At 49.1% G+C, this 17,153-nt stretch overlaps 1 protein-coding gene across 2 annotated transcripts in view; it reads right to left on the bottom strand.

The window, feature by feature from the left end:
- The window catches only part of KCNIP3 (potassium voltage-gated channel interacting protein 3), a 120,092-nt gene extending 103,208 nt beyond the window's left edge, over nucleotides 1–16,884 (bottom strand). The window contains exon 1 of one of the 2 annotated variants that reach the window (XM_038759253.1): nucleotides 16,738–16,884. In XM_038759253.1, the coding sequence (XP_038615181.1) occupies nucleotides 16,738–16,752 (15 nt within the window). In that variant the 5' untranslated portion in view covers nucleotides 16,753–16,884. Of the gene's footprint in view, nucleotides 1–9,005; nucleotides 9,064–16,737 lie in introns of those variants that run through there. The other variant, XM_038759252.1, reaches the window with a different exon arrangement.
- Nucleotides 16,885–17,153: the final 269 nt, after the last annotated feature.

A 17,153-nucleotide genomic window follows, 5' to 3' on the forward strand; every position in this document is an offset into this window, starting at 1 on the left:
GCTCACAGTCAAGAGCGTCAAGCACTGTTCTAAATGCTGGGACAGATACAAGTTAATTAAGTTGGACGCAGTCACCGTCCCACATTGGGCTTGCAGTCTAACTTAAAGGGATGAGTAACGTGGCCTAATGGAAAAAACCCGGGCTTTGGACTCAGAGGTCATGGGTTCAAATCCCGACCCCACCAATTGTCAGCTGTGTGACTTTGGATGAGTCACTTCACTTCTCTGGGCCTCAGTTCCCTCATCTGGAAAATGGGGATGAAGACTGTGAGCCCCCCGTGGGACAACCTGTAACCTCCGCAGCGCTAAGAACAGTACTTTGCACATAGTGAGCGCTTAATAAAAGCCATTATTATTGTTATTATGTGGGACAGTGACTGGGTCCAACCTAATTATGTTGTATCCCCAGTGCTCAGTACAGTGCGTGGTACATAATAAGTACTTAACAAGATTTAAGTAACGATTTTAAGCTTTTCTACATGGCAGTTTACCATGCTGGTCTATTCTCTGCGGGTGTCTCCCGGTTTTCATTTGGGATGCAGCATTGTTTGAGGTTTTGTTTTACTACGGTCCATTAAGTGTTTCCTCTGCCCCCCTTTGCTGTCTTTTTCCTAATTTCAGTTGTCCACACTGCAGATTTTTGGTTATCCAGCCCTCGTTCCTTCTCCTCACGTGTCCCACCCCTCGTAGCTGGGTTAACGTGACCATAACTTCCAAAACTTCATGCTTTGTTATGGCTCATCGTTCGCTCCGCCACTTGTCAGCTGTGTGACTTTGGGCGAGTCGCTTCACTTCTCTGTGCCCCAGTTACCTCATCTGTGAAATGGGGATTAAGACTGTGAGCCCCATATGCTACCTGGACTGGGTCCAACCTGATTAGCTTGTATCTTCCCTTAGTACGGTCCCTGGAACATAGTAAGTGCTTAACAAATGCCATAAAAAATATACAGACTTGTATCTTCCCTTAGTACAGTCCCTGGAATGTAGTAAGTGCTTAACAAATTGCCATAAAAAATATACAGGTGTTTGGTTCTGTTTATGGCTTCCCCGATGCAGGCTGATAGATCACCTTGGTTTTCTTTAGATTTACTGTCAGCCCCTAACACTTGGCTGATTTACTGAAAATATTTATAATAGTAATAATAATAATGGCATTTGTTAAGCACTATGTGCAGAGCACTGTTCTAAGCGCTGGGGAGGATACAAGGTGATCAGGTTGTCCCACGTGGGGCTCACAGTCTTCATCCCCATTTTCCAGATGAGGGAACTGAGGCCCAGAGAAGTGAAGTGACTTGCCCACAGTTGCACAGCTGACAAGTGGAGGAGCTGGGATTCGAACCCATGACGTCTGACTCCCAAGCCCTTGCTCTTTCCACTGAGCCACGCTGCTTCTCTTGATAATTGATAGCAGAGCTTCAGTCAATCAACTGATCGTATTTATTGAGTGCTTACTGTGCACTGAGCATTGTACAAAGCACTCAGGAGAGTACGATATACCAGAGTTGGTAGATAATAATAATAATAATAATAATAATAATAATAATAATGATGGCATTTATTAAGCGCTTACTATGTGCAAAGCACTATACTAAGCGCTGGGGAGGTTACAAGGTGATCAGGTTGTCCCATGGGGGGGCTCACAGTCTTAATCCCCATTTTACAGATAATAATAATAATAATGATGGCATTTGTTAAGCACTTACTATGTGCAGAGCACTGTTCTAAGCGCTGGGGAGGTTACAAGGTGATCAGGTTGTCCCATGGTGGGGCTCACAGTCTTAATCCCCATTTTCCAGATGAGGTGACTGAGGCCCAGAGAAGTGAAGTGACTTGCCCAAAGTCACCCAGCTGACGATTGGTGGAGCCGGGATTAGAACCCATGACCTCTGACTCCAAAGCCCGGCTCTTTCTGCTGAGCCACGCTGCTTCTCTTGATAATTGATAGCAGAGCTTCAGTCAATCAACCGATCATATTTATTGAGTGCTTACTGTGCGCTGAGCATTGTACAAAGCACTCGGGAGAGTACAATATACCGGAGTTGGTAGATAATAATAATAATGATGGCATTTATTAAGCGCTTATTATGTGCAAAGCTGGGGAGGTTACAAGGTGATCAGGTTGTTCCATGGGGGGGCGCACAGTCTTAATCCCCATTTTCCAGATGAGGTCACAGAGGCCCAGAGAAGTGAAGATACTTGCCCAAAGTCACCCAGCTGACAATGGGTGGAGCCGGGATTTGAACCCACGACCTCTGACTCCAAAGCCCTCGCTCTTTCCACTGCGCCACGCTGCTTCTCTTCCCTGCCCATAAGGGAATGCCATTTGTCTGCTGGCTGACCTAGGGCGAGTCCCTTACCTTCTCTATGCACCAATTACCTCATCTGTAAAATGGGGATTGATACTGTGAGTAATCATGGGGGACTTGGACTGCGTCCAACCCGACGAGCTTGTATCTGTTCCACCACTTAGTACGCTTAAATCTTTCCGCACCCGAATAACAATAACGATGGTATTTGTTAAGCGCTTACTACGTGCCAAGCACTGTTCTGAGCGCTGGGGTAGATACAAGGTCATCAGGTTGTCCCACGTGGGGCTCGCAGTCTTCATCCCCATTTTCCAGATGACTCGCCCAAAGTCACCCATCTAAGTCAGAGGTCACGGGTTCAAATCCCAGCTCTGCCAATTGTCAGCTGGGTGACTTTGGGGGAGTCACTTCACTTCTCTGGGCCTCAGTTACCTCACCTGTAAAATGGGGATTGAGACTGTGAGCCCCCCGTGGGACAACCTGATTGCTTTATAACCTCTCCAGCGCTTAGAACAGTGGTTTGCACATAGTAAGCGCTTAATAAATGCCATTATTATTATCATTAAGTGGTGGAGCCAGGATTCGAACCCACGACCTCTGACTCCCAAGCCCGGGCTCTTTCCACTGAACCACGCTGCTTCTCAGACGCCGCCAGGCAGTCTGTGCCCAGTCTCTCCCTGGAGGCAATTCTGTCACCTAACCCAGGCCCCTCCAAGTTGGCTGGCAGCTCCCTGAACTCTGCCCCTGGGGTTGGGGTATTCATTCATTCAGTTCTATTTATTGAGCGCTTACCGTGTGCAGAGCACTGTACTAAGCGCTTGGGAAGTTGAAGTCGGCAACAGATAGAGACGGTCCCTACCCGACAACAGGCTCCCAGTCTAGAAGTTGGGGTAGGGGGTTGGGACCGTCTGTATACGTTGCCGACTTGTACTTCCCAAGCACTTAGTATAGTGCTCTGCACACAGTAAGCGCTCAATAAATACGATTGAATGAATGAATGAATGGATGACCGCTTGCTGAAGTGGCGGCATCGGGATCTGGGTCTCACTGATGACCAAAATCAGGTCATCTCCTTTTTCAGTTTCAGTCGAACAAACCGCTGGTGGTTCCAGTCTCTGGACATCTCTGCGCTTAGTACAGTGCTCTGCACATAGTAAGCGCTCAATAAATACGATTGATGATCTCTGAACGTCCGTCTCTCAGTCCCCTCAGCTGCCTGGCCCCCCGTCAACTGTCTTTCCATCCTCCCAGCCGTCTGTCCCCTAGTTGTCGGCCCATTTCCTCGGTTGTCAGTGTCTCTTTGTTGTCTCTCCATCCCCTCGGCTGTCTGTCTATCCATGAATAATAATAATAATAATAATAATAATAATAATAATAATAATAATAATAATGGCATTTATTAAGCGCTTACTATGTGCAAAGCACCGTTCTAAACGCTGGAGAGGTTACAAGGTGATCGGGTTGTCCCATGGGGGGGTTCACAGTCTTCATCCCCATAATAATAATGATAATGATGGCATTTATTAAGCGCTTACTGCTGACTGCCTTGTAACCTCTCCGGCGCTTAGAACAGTGCTTTGCACATAGTAATCGCTTAATAAATGCCATCATCAGTGTGGCTCAATGGAACCGTCTCTATATGTTACCAACTTGTACTTCCCAAGCGCTTAGTACAGTGGTCTGCACACAGTAAGCGCTCAATAAATACGATTGATTGATTGATTGATTGAGGAATCTCAAGTGGAAGTTCCTGGCCAGAGTCCCCAAGGGGAGGAATCCTGGGGATTGAGGAATCCTCAATAAATACGAATGAATGAATGAAGAGAGCGGAGTCAGAGGTCATGGGTTCAAATCCCTGCTCCGCCAACTGTCAACTGTGACTGGGCAAGTCACTCCTCTGTGCCTCAGTTACCTCATCTGTAAAATGGGGATTAAGACTGTGAGCTCCCACCGTGGGACAACCTGACCTGCTTGTAACCTCCCCGGCGCTTAGAACAGTTGCTTAATAAATATTCTAGACTGTAAGCCCGCTGTTGGGTAGGGACCGTCTCTGTATGTTGCCAACTTGTACTTCCCAAGCGCTTAGTACAGTGCTCTGCACACAGTAAGCGCTCAATAAATGTGATCGAATGAATGAATTTATTTATTTTATTTGTACATATTTATTCTATTCATTTTATTTTGTTATTATGTTCTGTCTTGTTGTCTGTCTCCCCCTTCTAGGCTGTGAGCCCACTGTTGGGTAGGGACTGTCTCTATTTGTTGCCAACTTGTACTTCCCAATCGCTTAGTACAGTGCTCTGCGCACAGTAAGCGCTCAATAAATGCGATTGAATGAATGAATGAATGAACTTACTATGTGCAAAGCACCGTTCTAAGCACTGGAGAGGTTACAAGGTGATCAGGTTGTCCCACGGGGGGTTCACAGTCTTCATCCCCGTAATAATAATGGCATTTATTAAGCGCTTACTATGTGCAAAGCACCGTTCTAAGTACTGGGAAGGATACAAGGTGATCAGGTTGTCCCACGGGGGGTTCACAGTCTTCATCCCCATTTTCCAGATGAGGGAACTGAGGCACAGAGAAGTTAAGTGGCTTGCCCAAAGTCACACAGCTAATTGGCAGAGCCAGGATTTGAACTCATGACCTCTGACTCCTCTTTCCAATGAGCCACGTTGCTTCTCTTCCGCTGTCTATCACGGCTTAGTGGATAGAGCACGGGCCTCAGAGTCAGAAGGTCGTTGGTTCTAGTCCCAGATAAAAATAATAATAAAGGAAATTGTTAAGCGCTTACTATGAGCCCGCTGTTGGGTAGGAACCGTCTCTATATGTTGCCAGCTTGTACTTCCCAAGCGCTTAGTACAGTGCTCTGTACACAGTAAGTGCTCAATAAATACGATTGAATGAATATGTGCCGAGCACTGCTCTAAGCGCCGGTCCGCCTCTTGTCTGCTGCGTGACCTTAGGTAAGTCACTTCACTTCTCTGTGCCTCAGTTCCCTCATCTGGAAAATGGGGAATAAGACTGTGAGCCCTGTGTGGGGCAGGGACTGTGTCCAACGCGATCCACCCCGGCACTTAGTACAGTGCCTGGTACATAGTATGCGCTCAACAAATACCATAATAATAACATTAATAGCATTGTAAGCACTTAACAAATACCATAACATTATTATAAAAAAGGAGCTTACAGTCTAGAGGGGGAAGACGCTGAGCAGTGTGGCTCAGTGGAAAGAGCCCGGGCTTTGGAGTCAGAGGTCATGGGTTCAAATCCCAGCTCCGCCAACTGTCAGCTGGGTGACTTTGGGCAAGTCACTTCACTTCTCTGGCCTCAGTTACCTCACCTGGAAAATGGGGATTAGGACTGTGAGGCCCCGTGGGACAACCTGATCACCTTGTAACCTCCCCAGTGCTTAGAACAGTGCTTTGCACATAGTAAGCGCTTAATAAATGCCATTATCATTATTATTATTATTCTCTGGGTCTTAGTTACCTCATCTGGAAAAGGGGGAATTAAGACTGTGAGCCCACCATGGGACAACCTGATCACCTTGGAACCTCCCCAGCGCTTAGAACATAGTAAGCGCTTAATAAATGCCATTATTATTATTATTAAAATATATTATGAATATATACACAGTGTTTCTAGGGAGTTGTCATCTGTATACAGTAATCCTAAGCGCTTAATAAATGCCACTATTATTATTATTATTAAAATATATTATGAATATGTGCACAGAGTTTCTAGGGAGTTGTCGTCTGTATACAGTAATCCTAAGCGCTTAATAAATGCCATTATTATTATTGTTGTTATTAAAATATATTATGAATATGTACACAGTGTTTCTAGGGAGTTGTCGTCTGTATACAGTAATCCTAAGCACTTAATAAATGCCATTATTATTATTATTGTTATTAAAATATATTATGAATATGTACACAGAGTTTCTAGGGAGTTGTCGTCTGTATACAGTAATCCTAAGCGCTTAATAAATGCCACTATTATTATTATTAAAATATATTATGGATATGTACACAGTGTTTCTAGGGAGTTGTCACCTGTATACAGTAATCCTAAGTACTTAATAAATGCCATTATTATTATTGTTGTTATTAAAATATATCATGAATATGTGCACAGAGTTTCTAGGGAGTTGTCACCTGTACGCGGTAATCCTTGAATGACTGTTTCTAGGACGTTGGATGAGCCACACTCTGTTGCGATGAAAGTTTCCCAGAGGTGTGGAAACATGTTTTAACCCGTAGCATCTTCCGGTCCGGCTGCAGAGAACAGACCTTCCCAAATCACTGGATAGCAGGAGAAGCCCTGCCCTCTTGCCAACTTGTACTTCCCAAGCGCTTAGTACAGTGCTCTGCACACAGTTGGCGCTCAATAAATACGATTGATTGATTGATTGATTGGAAATTCATAAGCAGATGTGGCCGCCCTGGAAAGGTCATCATGATGGGACGGTTAACCGGACCAGAGTTGAGCGTGTCCTCTCTGAGCCCTTCCCCTTTTCCAGCGGAGCGGTGGGCTTGGTTCATCCTGGTCAACTCCTCAATAATTCCCAGTGGAGTAAAGCAGGGCCCGGTCAGCGCTTCCGTAATCTCCAATTCGTTCAGTCGTATTTATCATCTCTGACAGACTATCCCTCTCTCCACCTTCAAAGCCTTATTTGTTCGTTCATTCATTCATTCATTCAATCGTATCTATTGAGCGCTTCCTGTGTGCAGAGCACTGGACTGAGCGCTCGGGAAGTACAAGTCGGCAACAGATAGAGACGGTCTAGAAACTTGTTACCTCTCCACTTGGCTCCTCCAAGCTCTCTTCAGCTCTCTCTTGCCACCTACACATTTCAGTAGTCGCAAGCCCACAGAGCATCCATCTACGTATCAATCAATCAATCAATCGTATTTATTGAGCGCTTACTGTGTGCAGAGCACTGTACTAAGCGCTTGGGAAGTACAAGTTGGCAACATATAGAGACAGTCCCTACCCAACAGTGGGCTCACAGTCTAAAAATATCTTTATGTTCTGCCATTTCCTCCCATCTGTAAAAATATTTTCTTGCCTATCTCCCTCACTGGCTTGCGAGGTCCTTGAGGACAGGTAACATGTGCGTCTAGCTTTAATTCTATTTATTCCGATGACTTGATACCTGTCCACATGCTTTATTTTGTTGTCCGTCTCCCCCTTCTAGACTGGGAGCCCGTTGTCGGGTGGGGACCGTCTCAACATGTTGCCGACTTGTACGTCCCAAGCGCTTAGTCCAGTTCTCTGCACGCAGTAAGTGCTCAATAAATATGATTGAATGAATGAATGAATGAATGTCTACTAATTCCACCGAAGTTCCTTAGTCCTCAGTACTGTGACTCTTGCCAGTGACTAAATCAATCAATCAATCAATCAATCATATTTATTGTGCGCTTACTGTGTGCAGAGCACTGTACTAAGCGCTTGGGAAGTACAAGTTGGCAACATATAGAGACAGTCCCTACCCAACAGTGGGCTCACAGTCTAGAAGGGGGAGACAGAGAACAAAACCAAACATATTAACAAAATAAAATAAATAGAATAGCTATGTACAAGTAAAATACATAGAGTAATAAATATGTACAAACATATATACATATATACAGGTGCTGTGGGGAAGGGAAAGAGGTAAGATGAGGGGATGGAGAGGGGGAAGAAGGGGAGAGGAAGGAAGGGGCTCAGTCTGGGAAGGCCTCCTGGAGGAGGTGAGCTTATTTTGATATTTTGTTAAGTACTTTCATTCATTCATTCATTCATTCATTCATTCAATCGTATTTATTGAGCGCTTACTGTGTGCAGAGCACTGTACTAAGCGCTTGGGAGGTACAAATTGGCAACATATAGAGACGGTCTCTACCCAACAGCGGGCTCACAGTCCAGAAGCACTTACCATGTGCCGGGCACTGTTCTAAGCACTGAGATAGTTCAAAGGTTGGCTACAGTCCACGTCCAAAGTGGGGCCGACAGTCTCATTTTACAGATGAGGCAACTGAGGCACTGAGAAGTGCAGTGACTTGCCCAAGGTCACCCCTCAGGTCCTTCTGGCCCATGCTCTGCTCACTGGGCCAGTGATTACCTATTTCTCTCAACATCAAGCAGGAACTCCTCATCACCTATGTGCCTCCATTTTGCTCCCTCACTTACCCACTCGCTCTTCCCACTACAATCCAGCTTGCATTCTTCATTCCCCTCAAGCCAACCTCCTCACCGGACCTCATTTTCCCCTCTCCACCCCCGACCCCTCGCTTCCGTCCTTCCCTCTGCCGGGGCCCAGCTCTCTCCATCTTCAAAGCCCTTCTGAAAACCACCACCCCTCTTCCAGGAGGTCTTCTCCGATTAATGTTTCTTCTCCTTAGGTCACTTTCTCCCCAGTACCACCTCAGCACCTCTACGGCATCACTTCAGCACTTGGGCAATCATACCCACACACAACGCTTCTGTACATGTTGACTGACACCCGTTAAAACATCTCGTCAGCCACATCCCCACCTTTCCAGTTGTTTTTTCTCTTATCTATAGATGAGGGAGGAGGGGGATGAGGGGATCCTGCCAGTTTCTCCCCCGGGCTCAGTCTCAGCCCCGGCCTTTCCCCCTCCCTGGGCCTGCTACGCTACCCCGGTCTCTCCATGCCAATCAGCAGGCGGGAGTGCCAAGATGTTTTACCTCCAGACAAGACCATCCTCTCGGCTCCCTGCCGTCTATTTCCATCTCGGGCACAGATGGCAGGGAGCGGTCGTGGGCGCCGGCGGAGCGGCAGTCGCGGGGATTTGGGATGGGGACCAAGCAGAGAGGGTTAGGATGCCAAGGTCAGGGAAAGCAGCTGGCTCAGGACCTCGTCCTCTCCCAGAATGACCCAGGGTCAGTGGCTGCAGGTCCAGGTTGGCTGACTGGCCTGATCTCTGTGCCATGGGTTTGCAGGAACAGCGAGGAATCGGAAAGAGAGGGCAGGAGAGACAGGACTCTCGGCTCCCGGCCTACCAGATTTCTCCCGGCGCAAAGAGGTTTGATTTTTATCTCCAGACAGAGTGAGAACTACAGGTTCCTCTGCATCCTTCTCCCCGCCTCCTCACTCCCCATCTCCCCACCCCCCAACATATGGAGCGGAGATTCATACGCAGGCTCCGGGCCGGGAGATGTTCTGGCTTGTGTCAAAAGATGTCCAGACAGCTCCTTTCCCTTCCTAGCCTCCACCCAGGAAAGGGCAAGGAGACGGCCAGATTGCATCCCGGGCCCAGCAAATCCCAGAGACAAATCTCCAGCCAGGGAAGCAAGCAGGGGGAAGGTGTGGAACAGCCTTAGATACCGCGAACAGCCGTTCAAATCCACTGAGATCGGCGGCAGTTTAGCCCTGCCTGTAGAGAAGAGGGAGAGGCCCAGACATTTTTAGAATATGGGAAGTCGGGGACGTTAGCTACTGCACAGCCAGTTTTAGGAGAGGAGGAGGATAGGAAAGAGGAGAGGAACTTCGCAGCCACAAGGAAGGAGGGGTCCCAGCTGGATAACTGAAGGGAATGGGAAGGGGAAGCAAGTTTTCACAGGGAAGGCATTAGTGAGCTCCCAAGGAAGGATAATAATAATGATGGTATTTGTTAAGCGCTTACTAGGTGCAAAGCACTGTCCTAAGCGCTGGGGAGGTTACGAGGCGAGCAGGTTGTCCCACGGGGGGCTCACAGTTTTAATCCCCATTTTCCAAATGAGGGAACTGAGGCCCAGAGAAGTGAAGTGACTTGCCCAAAGTCATGCAGCTGGCAGCTGGCGGAGCCGGGATTTCACAGGATCTCCCAGAGGACCGGCTAAGGGAAGCCTAGCAACGGATTCAGGACGGGGAGGAGAGGAACACCTGGGTGTAAATGACCAGATCCGGAATTGCCGGCTCGTAGTCTTCCATCAAGTTGAAAATTCTGTTCGTGCCAGTTTACTTCATTTTCTTGAAAACTTATAAACTTAATGCTAAGTGCTTCTTAGGTCCTGGAACAATACTTGCCGTCCTTAGGGAGGTCACAGGTTCTGCTCCCTTTGAAAGGTTTGAAGAAGTAAACACTGGGTGTTTGTTTAATACAAAGGTTGCTCTGGGCATGGGTAGAATTGGCTATCACAGGCAGGAGTGGGTAAATAATAATAATAATAATAATAATAATAATAATAATAATAATAATAATAATGGCATTTATTAAGCGCTTACTATGTGCAAAGCGGGTACTAGAGATTCCTCCAGATCTTTGCAGCCAGCCCTTATTATTATTATGGTAATTGTTAAGCGCTTACTATGTGCCAAGCACTGTTCTGAGCACTGGGGTAGATACAAAGTAATCAGGTTGTCCCACGGGGGGCTCACAGTCTTAATCCCCATCTTACAGATGAGGCCACCGAGAAACAGAGAAGTGAAGTGACTTGTCCAAGGTCACCCAGCAGATGAGTAGCGGAGGCGGGATGGAACCCACGACCTCTGACACCCAATTCCGGGCTCTTTCCACTACGCCATGCTGCTTCCAATTCTAAAAGTCACCGACCGACCGGTGGGCACAGGCTCGGAGGAACATCTGGCCCAGTGGAGAGAGCAGAAGCCTAGGGAGTCACAAGGACCTGGGTTCTAATCCCAGTTCTGCCAATTGCTTGCTGAGTGACCTTGGGCAAGTCCTATAACTTCTCTGTGCCTCGGTGTCCTCAACTGTAAAATGGGGATACCTGTTATCCCTCCTGCCTAGACTGTCAGCCTTATGCAGGACAGAGAATGTGTTTGACTTAATTAACTTGTAATAATAATAATAATGATGGCATTTGTTAAGCACTTACTATGTGCAAAGCACTGTTCTAAGCGCTGGGGAGGTTATAAGGTGATCACGTTGTCCCACGGGGGTCTCACAGTCTTCATCCCCATTTTACAGATGAGGGAACTGAGGCACAGAGAAGTTAAGTGACATGCCCAAAGTCACACAGTTGACAACTGGCGGAGCCGGGGTTTGAACCCACGACCTCTGACTCCAAAGCCCGTGTAACTACCCTGTGCTGCTTCTGAAAAGCAGTGTGGCTCAGTGGAAAAGAGCCTGGGCTTTGGAGTCAGAGGTCATGGGTTCAAATCCTGGGTCCTCCAATAGTCAGCTGGGTGACTTTGGGCAAGTCACTTCACTTCTCTGGGCCTCAGTGACCTCATCTAGAAAATGAGGGTGAAGACTGGGAGCCTGATCACCTTGTAACCTCCCCAGGGCTTAGAACAGTGCTTTGCACATAGTAAGTGCTTAATAAATGCCATTATTATTATTATTATTATTACCCCACCCTCAGAGTAGCATTTGACACATAATAAGAGCTGAACAAACACCATTTAAAGAACCCAAAAAGCTACTGGGGTAATTTTGAGGTGCACTAGAGGGGAGTCCCAGAGGGTCCTAGCTCTGGTGGGCCCTAGGCTCTTTGAGTGTCACCCTAGATCTTGGGTGTCTGACCTTAAAAGTGACTTGAAGGATCCCAGTGCTGAAGAAGTCACTTCACCACTGATGACGAACCGCCTCTTCACAGGTGTGTACGTCTGAACGGGTCATTCATTCATTCAATCGTATCTATTGAGCGCTTACTGTGTGCAGAGCACTGTACTAAGCACTTGGGAAGTCCAAGTTGGCAACATATAGAGACGGTCCCTACCCGACAGCGGGCTCACAGTCGGTGAGGGAACCCATGTCCTGACTGCGCTATGCACTGTGCACGCATACGTGCACACACATAATAATAATAACTAGACTAGATGTCTAGACTGTGAGCCCACTGTTGGGTAGGGACCGTCTCTATATGTTGCCAACTTGTACTTCCCAAGTGCCTAGTACAGTGCTCTGCACACAGTAAGCGCTCAATAAATACGATTGAATGAGTAATAATAATAATGATGGCATTTGTTAAGCGCTTACTATGTGTAGAGCACAGATACAAGGTGATCAGGTTGTCCCACATGGGCTCACAGTCTTAATCCCCATTTTCCAGATGAGGGAACTGAAAGAAGTGACGTGACTTGCCCAAGGTTACACAGCAGACCTGTGGCGGAGCCAGGATTCGAACCCATGACCTCGGACTCCAAAGCCCGGGCTCTTTCCACTGAGCCACGCTGCTTCTCTACATACACACCCACACATGCAGTCTGTCAAGCGCTGGCCATTTTCAGCAGCTGGGGCTGTCTTCTAGACCGTGAGCCCGCTGTCGGGTAGGGACCGTCTCTATATGTTGCCGACTTGTACTTCCCAAGCGCTTAGTACAGCGCCCTGCACTCAGTAAGTGCTCAATAAATACAATTGAATGAATGAATGGTTTCGTTGTTGCTGTTGTTTGTTTTTTGCATCTTCGCCCCCTGATCCTCGAGGAGTTTCGGCTCCCAAACTCACCACTCAATCAATCAATCAATCAATCTCCCTTCAGACATCTTCCTTCCAGATGTCTGGGTACTGAGGGATTTGGGTCCTGGGCTCACACTTTTCTGATTCCCATCCAGACTTGTACTTCCCGGCCGCTTAGTACGGTGCCCTGCACCCAGTAAGCGCTCAAGAAATACGATTGAATGAATAAATGAATGAATCCCCATCGCGGGTGAGCGGGTCCATTCCGAAGTCGGGCCCCTCGGACAGGCAGGGTGCTGTCAGACAGATCAGACCACTTCGCCTTCAGGGCAAGAGCTAACAGATTGGGAGATCGGAAAGGAATTAATTTGAGGGAAGGCACCTCCCTCCAGAAAAGGGGTGCCTCCTTCTTCCTGAATGGCTGCCTTCCTCAATCTAAGGCACCTTCCCCTACAATTAGAAGTGAATTCGCCCCAGGGTCGGTGATTTAATCATTATTTCGGAAACGCTACCACCTTAAATTTCGCTAAATCAGTAAAAGAGAAAGGCAAATCCAATGCAAAAGTCATCCTGATATATTTGGAATGATAAATGAATCTGACTGGGCAAAACTGTGCAGCGAATACGAATGAGGGCCACCCACTAACTTTGGTAGAGGCTTGGAGATCCTCCAAGACTGAGACCCTTCTCTGTTGCAGACACCACACCTGGGAGAGGGGGAATGAGCCCCCCATGGGACCACCTGATCACCCCGTAACCTCCCCAGCGCTTAGAACCGTGCTTTGCACATAGTAAGCGCTTAATAAATGCCATCATTATTATTATTACTTCACTTCTCTGTGCCTCAGTTCCCTCATCTGTAAAACAGGGATGAAGACTGCGAGCCCCCCATGGGACCACCTGCTCACCTTGTAACCTCCCCAGCGCCTAGAATAGTGCGGAATGACGACACATCGTGCTATGAAACTGCTCGGCCTGCTCGGCACTTAATGTGTTAAATGTTATTAGGACACGCAAAGTCCAGAATTAATTGCTGCATATTATAAATCGAGTGAATTAGCACATAGGTTTGTTCATCTTTGCTTGTTAAATGAGTTCAGATGGTCCTTAACATAAAATTTCCATTACGCGAAGGGTTGACAATGCAAGTTCTGCGTGTTGTCTCTGCTACAGCCTAGCTAAGTATGTTATTCGGTATCATACATAGGTACAGATATGTACACTGGGCCTCGTTCTCACCCGTCTTGCCGTCGACCCCCGGCCCACGTCCTCCCCCTGGCCCAGAACGCCCTCCCTCCGCACATCCGCCAAGCCAGCTCTCTTCCTTCATTCATTCAATCGTATTTATTGAGCGCTTACTGTGTGCAGAACACTGTACTGAGCGCTTGGGATGTACAAATTGGCTCCTCCCTTCAAAGCCCTACTGAGAGCTCACCTTCTCCAGGAGGCCTTCCCACACTGAGCCCCCTTTTTCCCATCCCCTCCGCCCTACCTCCTTCCCCTCCCCACAACACCTGTATATATGTTTGTACAGATTTATTACTCTATTTATTTTACTTCTACATATTTACTATTCTATGTAGTTTGTTAATGATGTGCATTTAGCTTTACTTCTATTTATTCTGATGACTTGACACCTGTCCCCATGTTTTGTTTCGTTGTCTGTCTCCCCCCTCTAGACTGTGAGCCCGCTGTCGGGTAGGGACCGCCTCTAGATGTTGCCGACTTGTCCTTCCCAAGCGCTTAGTCCAGTGCTCTGCACACAGTAAGCGCTCAATAAATACGACTGAATGAATGAATGGATGAATCGGCTCAAGTGCCGGTGACCTGTAGGAGTAGGAGGAGCAGCAGATTTGGCGTGCCCACTTTTTTTATTTTAATGGCATTTATGACAGAGAATGTGTTTGACTTGATTAACTTGTAATAATAATAATAATGATGGCATTTGTCAAGCACTTACTATGTGCCAAGCACCGTTCTAAGCGCTGTGGAGGTTACAAGGTGATCAGGTTGTCCCACGGGGGGCTCACAGTCTTCATCCCCATTTTCCAGATGAGGGAACTGAGGCTCAGGGAAGTGAAGCGACTTGCCCAAAGCTGGTGGGACATGGCTTTCCGTGGGTGGGAGGGGCACAAATGCCACATGGTTGTCTGGGAGTGGGAGGGGAACCCAGGAATAGCGGTCTGCTTGTACTGCCCAAGCACTTAGTACAGTGCTCTGCACACAGTAAGCGCTCAATAAATACGATTGAATGAATGAAAGGTGGGCCAAGGATGCCTGTGGGAAGGAGGGACATGGCTGGCTGCGGGCAGGGAGGACACGAGCGGGAGGGACGAGAAGGGAAGCGCCCAGGATGCCTGGAAGCGGAGGGAAATCCCCGCTAGACCGTCAGCTCCTCCCACAAGCCATTCAGCCAGGGCTCTGAACAGAGTGGGCGCTCAGTACATAGCACTAGCTGACTGACTGAATGAGAGATGCTGCGTGGAGAGCGGCGGCCACGGCCCTTACCCTAATAACAATTGTTGCTATTATCGTCATAATAATTGCGTTGTTTGTGGAGCGCTTACAGTACCAAGCGCTGGGGTGGCCACAGACAAATCGGGTTAGGCCCGGTCCCTGTCCCACATTGGGCTCACGATCTTAATCCCCATTTCGCAGAGGAGGCACCGAGAAGTTAAGTGACTGGCCCAAGGTCACACAGCAGAGAAGCGGAGGAGTCCTTCAGACTTCCAGCTCTGTGCTCTACCTGCTAGACAACGCTGCTTCTCCCTCTGACAGCCCTCCAGGCCGCCCACCTTCCCTTCTCCCCACTCGTCTCTGGCGCCCACCCTGGGAAAAACTTCCAGACCAGTTTTCCCGGGCTTCTGCTTGCGACCCTTATCCCATCCGCCCCTCCACGCCCGGCCCGGCCCTATTCCGGCCCCCATGGAGGGGCTCGGGGAGGCCCTGGATCCTCACCCTCCACCGCCCCCGGGCCCCTGCATGATCCCCGCTCCCGTAGAATAATAATAATAATAATAATTATGGTGTTTATTAAGCGCTTACTACGTGCAAAGCCTGCTCTAAGCGCTGGGGAGGTTACAAGGTGATCAGGTTGTCCCTCGTGGGGCTCCCAGTCTTCATCCCCATTTTCCAGATGAGGGAACTGAGGCCCGGAGAAGTGAAGTGACTCGCCCAAAGTCACCCAGCTGACAACTGGCGGAGCCGGGATTTGACCCTGTGACCTCTGACTCCAAAGCCCGGGCTCTTTCCTACTGAGCCACGCCGCTTCTCCAGATCCGCCCCCCGCCTCCAGATCCCTGTCGGATCCCAGCCCTTGGATCCACTCACGCCAGCCTGGGCCCCCCGGGCTGGTGGTTTGATAAAAATGCTCCTCTACCACCATCGCTTCCCGCAGCACCGGCGCTCCCACCCCGTGATTCCCTCTCACTGGAAGTTGAGGGCATTTCCTGGCAGGGAAGAGATGTGTGGAAGCAACAGGGAAGGGGGTGGAGAAGAGGCTTAGGCCTTGGATGTTGCGCTGGAAGAACCTAAAGGAAATTCGGTTCAGGGAGCTAACAGGCGCCCGCCGTCCAGCCCAGGGGACCTCAGCCCTGCCTTCCTCCCGCCCCGCCAAGCACCAGGAGAAAACTCTGGGTTCCCCAGTCACACGGTCCCTCCCCATGGTGCCACCATTTCCTGAACCAAAGAGCGGATCTGCAGCCAGAGGCCCCCGGTCTCCCGGCCACCGCCCCCCTATACTCAATTGGGCCTGCGGGCTCCTGGGGACCAGCAGAACACTCACAAAGGCCATTTTCCCCTCAAATCTTTCATCGGCCGCTTCAGAGCAACTCGCCACCCGCTCGGCCCGTGCCCCGGAGGGTGCCCGGCCCGTCAGAGAAGGCTCTCCTCTCCCCCGGCCTGGCCAGGCCATGGCCTCAGTTACCGCGGCAAGAAAGGGGTAAGAGGAGTCACACCGGGCCAGCTGCGGCCCTGCTCCCTCTGGGAAAGGGACAATTCAGCAGGATGTGAAGTTGGCGATCTGCACCCGGCCTTAGGAAACACCCTCCCTGCCCCAAGGGATAAAAGAAAATCACCTTATCTTGGTGCATCCTCTTGGTGGCCGGAAACCCTTCTGTTTCGGGCTCCCTGGGAACGTACGATAAAATGCCGAAGCACGCAGGGATTGCCACGGGAGGATTTGGCAGCTCTCGCTTGCTTGGACTGACTTGTTTTCAAATCTCTCTCTCCCTCCGTCTCCCTCTCTTTCCCTCCCCCTCTCTCCCTCCCTCCCTCCATCCCTCTGCCCCTCCTTCCTCTCCTCCCTCTGCCCCGTATCCGTCTCTGTCTCAGTGTTCGTACCAACGTTCTTGCCCGTCCCGGGTTTGCTCTGCCCTCGTCCTTGATGGGAGTGGACACTAATGGGGCTTTCCTCGGGGTTGGCGGAGGGGCCGTTCTGGCCCACGGCCTTGTGAGGGGTTCGGGCTGGAGCCTGCCTTCCGTGTTTCTGCTG

The sequence above is a fragment of the Tachyglossus aculeatus genome, chromosome 17 (assembly GCF_015852505.1).
Source record: "Tachyglossus aculeatus isolate mTacAcu1 chromosome 17, mTacAcu1.pri, whole genome shotgun sequence".
Classification (NCBI taxonomy): Eukaryota; Metazoa; Chordata; class Mammalia; order Monotremata; family Tachyglossidae; genus Tachyglossus; species Tachyglossus aculeatus.